Here is a 7,279-nt window from a genome sequence, read left to right as displayed (position 1 = left end):
GTCATGTGAATTTAAGAACGTCCTAAGGAATTGAATGGACTTGTAAGTAAGTAGGATTGATACGTCTAAGCTATGCAAGTTTAGTATGCAGTTTCATGTTAGTATGTGCAGCAGCGACGACCCCAAACGAGATCCAACGAATCCCTCAACGCCAAGTAAGTATGATGACGTGCAAAAGAAAACATTTTTAAAGCTTGAGGTATGCTAATTGCTTTGTGACCAAATGTATGAATGGGTTGGGAAGTCGGTGAACGTGGCCAAGGACCTCTCCGCCCCGTTAAACTTATGAACGGGTTCAGATCGGGATTGGAAAGCGTTAAACTTATGAACAGGGACCAATCCACCCGTTAAACTTATGAACGGGGATCTTATGTATGCGGCAGTGGATACGTCCCTGTCAGCTCAGGACTATGGTTTGTCTGATCAGGCCTTATTATGTTATGGGTCACTTACTTTGAAACATGCCTCTACGCAAAATTATGCTTTATACGCTCAAGTTTATGTTACGAGAATGTTTAAGAAAAGCTCATGTTGATGGCACGTCTAAGTTAAGCTCACGATTTTCAAGTTTCAAGCATGTTAAATTCAAGTTCAAGTATGTATGTTCTATTTTTAAAGTTGCATGTGGTTTTATTATGTAGTACTCGTTATTTCCCAGTTTATACGTGTTGAGTCTTTAGACTCACTAGACTTGATCGATGCAGGTGAGTATGTTGATAGGGGAGACAGGAGGTGGCGACCAAGGGGCAGGCTTGGACTGAGCGGGAAGCTAACCCGAGGACTCCAATGTTTATGTTTTTATGCAAATGTTAATTTACTCTGATTTCATGTTTTGAGATAAGCACTTTGAGCAAACCTTTTGTGAGCAAATTTTATTGAAGTTATTTTGAGCAACCATGTCTTATGGGGACTTGGTTGAGATATTTTATGGCAAACTTTGAAGGTTATGTTATGTTTAAGAAAATTTTAAAATTTTCCGCAAATTTTGAACGGTAAAAGTACGGTACTCTACAATGTGGGTGATTGTTGATCGTTTCACTAAATCAGCTCATTTCTTACCGACCAGGAAGACATTCACCATGAATCAGTACGCAGAGCTGTACATCAAAGAGATAGTCAGACCGCATGGGATTCCAGTGTCCATAATGTCAGACAGGGATCCGAGGTTCATGTATGCCTTCTGGATGAATCTCCATCATGAATTGGGTATAAAGCTACTGTTCAGTACTGCTTTTCATCCTCTGACGGACGGGCATTCAGAGAGGGTGATTCAGATTCTAGAGGACCTACTCCGAGCATGCATAATCGACTTCTAGGGCAGCTGGGAGCCGAAGTGACCTCTTGTGGAGTTCACATACAACAAAATTTATCCGGCATCGATAGGTATGGCTCCATACGAGCCATTGTACGAAAGAAAGTGTAGCTCGCTAGTTTATTGGGACGATGTAGGAGAGCGAGCAGAGTTGGGTCCGAATATTGTCAGGCAGACATCGGATTTAGTGGCCAGGATTTGGGACAAGATGAAGACTGCACAGAGCTGTCAGAAGAGTTATGCTTATCAGAGGCGGAGAGATTTGGATTTCGCAGTATGGGATCATGTGTTCATGAAGGTCGCCCCGATGAAGGGTGTGATGAGGTTCGGGAAGAAGATTCTTCGGACCATTGAAGATCCTAGAGAGATTTGGGACACTTGCGTACAGAGTCGCTTTACGGGAGTTCATAATGTGTTCCACGCCTCCATGCTGTGGAAGTACATGTCAAATCCTTCGCATGTGCTTAACTATGAGCCACTTCATCTTACACCGCACCTATCATTTGAGGAGAAACCCACTCAGATTTTGGACATGCAGGAGAAGAGGCTCCGAAAAAGGTGATCCAGATGGTCAAGGTCAAGTGGCTGAATCGTTCCGAGGAGTAGGCTACTTGGGAGACCGAGATGAGGAGTCGCTACCGGAGTTATTCGGTACGTTCTAATTTCGAGGATGAAATTTTTGTTTAAGGAGGGTAGAGTTGTAAGGGCCAGAAATTTAATTCACGTAACCTGAATGCATGCAATCTGTGATTTTTATTTTAATTATTTTTATGCATAATTCATGCATGATAGAATTTATTTCATGAAATGTTAAAAGTTCATGCATTAGGGTTTCTAGATGCATTTCGCGCCCGAACGGGGAACGGAGACCAGAGAATTATCAGGAAAATCATTTTCATTACACGGTTAATTTTTACTAATTAATTTAAGATATTTTAAAGGTATTTTTCAAGAAATGGGCTTTGTTGGGTATTTTTACCCGCCAGAGCATATTTTTCAGCGGTACGTAAATTTTATCGAACCGAAGAATTTTTTGAGAGTTCGGCTAATATTTTCAAAAAATTTCCAACACGAAATATTTTCCAGGGATAGGTTTGAACTTAATGGGCATACTTTTAATCATTTTGGGCTTAAAATCCTTTTAAAACTTTTAAATGATAATATAGGGCCCATTAGTTTATTTGTTAACTATTTAATTAATACATAACTAACCGTAAACCTGAACTAATCTCCCCACCGGTAGACACCCCCATTTAGACATCATTCCCTTGGCTTTTCGAGCAGCAAACCCAAGAAAGATCTCGGCCACTTCATTGCTTGCAAAGAAAAATTCTCCTGGCACTCGTTCTTCGATCTCCTCGCTTATATACATCATCCAGGCACGCATTGTAATATTATTTACCCATAATACACGTTTTATAAGCTGTTGAATGTGTTATTGCTTTAAAAGTATTGATCCATCCTTGTACCCGAAGCATTTTCGTTTTTGGTTGATGTTCTTGCATAACTCTCGATTTTTTCTGGTTTTTGCAGTGTAATGGCTGCTGTATACGTCATTAGGGAGCTGTTATCACTAGAATAATGATGTTATTATGCTAGAGGTGAGGTTTGGTCGACAACTTCGAGGGGCCAATCGGTGTTTGTTGTAGGAGGGGGCTCGGTATGGCAAGATCTAAGGTTTGGGGGTGCTGCGATGCATGGGCTCGAACCAAGCTGGGTTTCAGACCTTGTAGAGTCTAGTAAAATGTTAGGAATGAGTCATGGGTGTTTGGTCGCGGGAGAAGCTTTATCCTTGGAAGCATGGCGTGACTTGAGATGTGAGGTGCTAGGTTCGGTCGGCTTCTGCACGTGGCTTGTGCAGTAGCTTTATATTTCGTTTTGGCTTAGTTTAGAAGGTTCATTAGGGTCCCAATGGTGAGCCTTAAAGGCTGGACAAGTGGGGGTAGAAGGTGGACCGAATTTTTAAGAATTGGGGGCCATGTGTTGAGATATGATTATAAAAAAAAAAAGAGGGGGGTGGGCGAGTGAAACGTCCACTACTCGTTTTCTTAAAAAGTACTAGAAATTTTCTTTAAAAAAACCTTTTATAAATTCGGCCGAACATGTACAAAATAAGAAAATTATTTTTGCACTATTTTTTAAATAAAACAACCAACTAGAATTTGAAAATCAAAGGAAATAGTCAAAACATGGAATCGTCAAACGTTTTACCAAACATAAAAAGCAATGATTTGAAAAGTATAGCACATACTATCACCTCTCAAAAACCTCTCAAAAGCCATAAATAAAGAGTCATAAAATCTTTAACATAAACATAAATCATAAGTGCGGAAAAATATAAGCGCTGCTCCTCGGGTTATGTGCACCGACAGTTCAGCAAAGTCAACAATCAAGACCTCCAACATCATAATTATCAATATCACCTGTATCGATCATAACTAGTGAGTCTAAAGACTCAACGCAACATATTCTTTATAAAAATAATACGTATAAAATCATATACAACAGTAAAAATGCTTGTACTTAAAATATCATTTTCATAATAATCCATAAACTTTAAACATAAAAATTTTCATATCATCCTCAACATATTCATATACATATTATCATCAACATATACGTATTTCTTTTTCCTTTCGTTGAACTCAGATCGTTAATTGTGACTTTCGTGTTCGTCTACGTATTGGGCGATGGATCCATCTACATGTAACCAAAGTACTGGGCGACAGGGACATCAGGGACACTCTCACCCGTCAACTGAGTCTTGGCCTTACGTATTAACCTATCATCGTATTCATATTTGTATCAATGGAAATACGATCGTCGGGCTCCCACTGGGACCTTCACCCTCACGATATCTCCAACATATCAACGTATTAGTCACAATTACTTCACTTCCTTCAACGTTTCATATTCTCATCACTTTATAAATTTTAAACATGTATATAACTTTTTTTTTCTTTTAAACCAAGCATGTAACATATCTTTTAAATGTACATATTAAATCATAAATTCATACACATTTTAAATAAACATTTTAACATGTAAAAATCCATGAACATTTAAAATAATCATATTAACATGTAAAACAGCATTCAGGACACTGTCATGGCGTCTACTATTTTTTAGGTGTAAAATGACTGTTTTACCCCTAGACGTAAAAATCCTCGAATTTGAATTTTTCTTAATTCCATTGACTCTGAAATATCCCAAAATCCTAAGGAGTAACCCTAGCCAAGCCCTGAGCCCGCTGGCCGAGCCCCTTTGCCTTTGTGCGGCTGCTGCACAAAACGTGACAACATGGGCTTCTCTCGGGTGGCTAGGACTCCTAGCTAGCCCTGGCCCCAAGCCGAGACCAAGCCAGCCACCATCCCATGAAACCGAGCCCTACATACACCATGACAGAATTTTTGGTTCCAGCATGATCGTTTCTTGATTTGCAGCGTTTTGTGTGTGTTCTTAGGACTTTAAGCAATGCTTGATCATGTCCTAATCATTGCAGCCCCTTGAACAACATAAAAACATGATTTTGAAACCACAATTCAAGAGTTTAATACACATGTAAGCATAGTTACGAAAATATCACGTTGTGTTCCTTGTTTTCTTTCAAAACATGTTCAAATAAATATTATGGTGTGATAGATATTTGAAGGAAAGAAATATGGTGTGCCTTTGCATATTTAACGCATGAATTCTCGTTGACGATTGCGAAGAACAGCGACGAACGACCATGGCTTGATTTCTCTTGAAACTTTCGAATTTTCTCTTCAAAAATATTGTGTGTGTCGTATAATTGTGCTGAGAAAAATTTGGAATTTTAGGGGAAAGAGGCGTGAGGTTTAGTGGGGTTATGTGGTGAAATTGTATATAATATACTTAATGAATCCAGTGACAAGGCTTAGGCCCATTAAGGAGATTAATTAGGCACATTAGTGTTTAATTAAAATATAAAAATTATTTTGTGTAGAAAAGTTTGTGAAGTTATTAGCCGGATTGCCAACACATTCATATTTTTGTTGAAAATCCAACACCGATAAAATTTACTTCCTAGCGTATAAAATCACCTCAAAATTCCTTATTTTAAAAATTATGAAAAATCATCAATCATATTTTAAATAATTAAAAAAAATTATTTAATAAAAACATTTTTTTTTCATTTTTCAGCCATCGGTCTCCTTTCCTCGATCGCAACTCGAATAACCCTTAAAAATATATTTCAATGCATGTAAGTATAAAAACTACTAAAACATCATATAAACATGTCACATAATAAATTTAAAATTTAAAATCAATTAATTAACCATTTTTCATAATCCTTAAATTTGAATGCAGTTGGACTACATCGTCTTAATTTTGGACCTTACAAAGAGTATTTATTAGGAACATTAGGTGTTGTCCGAAATTTCATGGTTTTAAAGGACATAATTTAAGTAGTAAATGGTTTAGAATGAGTTTCTTAAATTATGGTTCAAGTTGAGGAAATTTCGGTTAAGTTTTGAGTCAATTCGGGTTAAAACCGGGACCCCGGTCCAAGTTTTAAAACGAATCGGTTAAGTTGTAAAATGGGATCGAGTTTATGTCTAGGGATGCTTATAAATATGTTTTGGGACATTTTAAGGAGTTTGGTAAGCTTCGGGTCAATTTTAGATGTGGGTTAAAACGGTAATTTTTAGGTTTCCAGGGGCAAAATCATCATTTTGCAACCGGATGTGATTTTTGTTCTGGCAGCGCCCTGAGCACAAACTTTACCATACTTTAAATGTTTATGTATCATGATCACGATTTTTAAGATTTTATGAAAATATACGTTGCATGCTTGGATTTAAAGAAAATTGCATACGTGCATGATTTTTATAAGTGATGAAAATGATGATATTTTGAATGATGGAATTAGTTGTGGCTATCGAAATATATGTAAATGCATAAGATGTATATATTAATGATGATGATGAGATCTAGGCACAATGGATGGGTAATCTTGTCATGGATGTCCGACAGCCATCATGTACTGCAGTTCTATGTATGATGGATCCATCGTATATGATGATGTACAATAGTCACCTCTAAGGAACTGATTTCGCCAGTGATAAATGATGAATGATAGATGATGATGATGAATGATGATTAACGATGAGCTGTTTTGACACGTCACAATTTCATACAACACGTTTACATTACGCCTTTAAAAATAATGAAAGATATGTTGAATATGATATTTTTCACTGTCGTGTGCTATGAATAGGCATTTTTTATTCATGGTACATGTGTGTTTAGTCTTTAGACTCACTAGGCATGTGTGATGTAGGTGAGCCTGAGGATGAGGGGACTGGAGGTGCCGAACTCTGACCTGGTGCAGTGACACGACCCGAGGACCGCTTGTTTTCAGCATTTTTATTATGAGATTTGAGAGGAGATAAATATTTTTTACGTTGATGATTTTACGATTTTTTACTCGTTTATGTTTACATTTGATCTTGGATGATTTTGGTTATTTTAAACTGCGCTATTTTTATTATCAAATAATTACGGCTGCCTTAAATGTTATATAGAAAATGTGAGCTTTAAAAAAAAATTCCGCACTTTTAAAACGGTATACGTTACATGCCTTGTCATGATGGCATGGATAATACTGGTGCTGTTATAAGGGCTTGTTTCAAAGTGTTGAAGCTCTTCTGACAGTCAGCACTCCATACAAACTTGGCATTCTTCTTCGTCAACAAGGTAAGTGGCACTGCTATAGAAGAAAATTCCTTGATGAATTTTATATAGTAACCCACTAAGCCTAAGAAACTGCGAATCACGGATGCGTTTTTCGGCTCAACCCATTCCTTCAGTGTTTCTACTTTGGATGGGTCAACCTCAATGTCACTACTAGAGATAACATGTCACAAAAAGCCACTTTATCAAAATTCACACTGGATGAAATTTGCGAACAACGTACGATTCTGCAATTCTTGCAATGAAGTA

At 37.5% G+C, this 7,279-nt stretch overlaps 1 protein-coding gene across 1 annotated transcript; it reads left to right on the top strand.

Annotated features, from left to right (window-relative positions):
• Positions 1 to 1,385: 1,385 nt before the first annotated feature.
• On the top strand, positions 1,386 to 2,894 carry LOC140835384 (uncharacterized). The gene is made up of 2 exons (XM_073200876.1): positions 1,386 to 1,870; positions 2,846 to 2,894. The coding sequence occupies exons 1-2, from the start codon at positions 1,386 to 1,388 to the stop codon at positions 2,892 to 2,894; spliced, it is 534 nt and encodes a 177-aa protein (XP_073056977.1).
• The last annotated feature ends 4,385 nt before the right edge of the window (positions 2,895 to 7,279 follow it).

Source organism: Primulina eburnea, chromosome 6, assembly GCF_022965805.1.
Source record: "Primulina eburnea isolate SZY01 chromosome 6, ASM2296580v1, whole genome shotgun sequence".
Lineage (NCBI taxonomy): Eukaryota > Viridiplantae > Streptophyta > Magnoliopsida > Lamiales > Gesneriaceae > Primulina > Primulina eburnea.
Note: the sequence above shows the minus strand (reverse complement) of the source record. Positions and strands in the feature narration are given on the sequence as shown.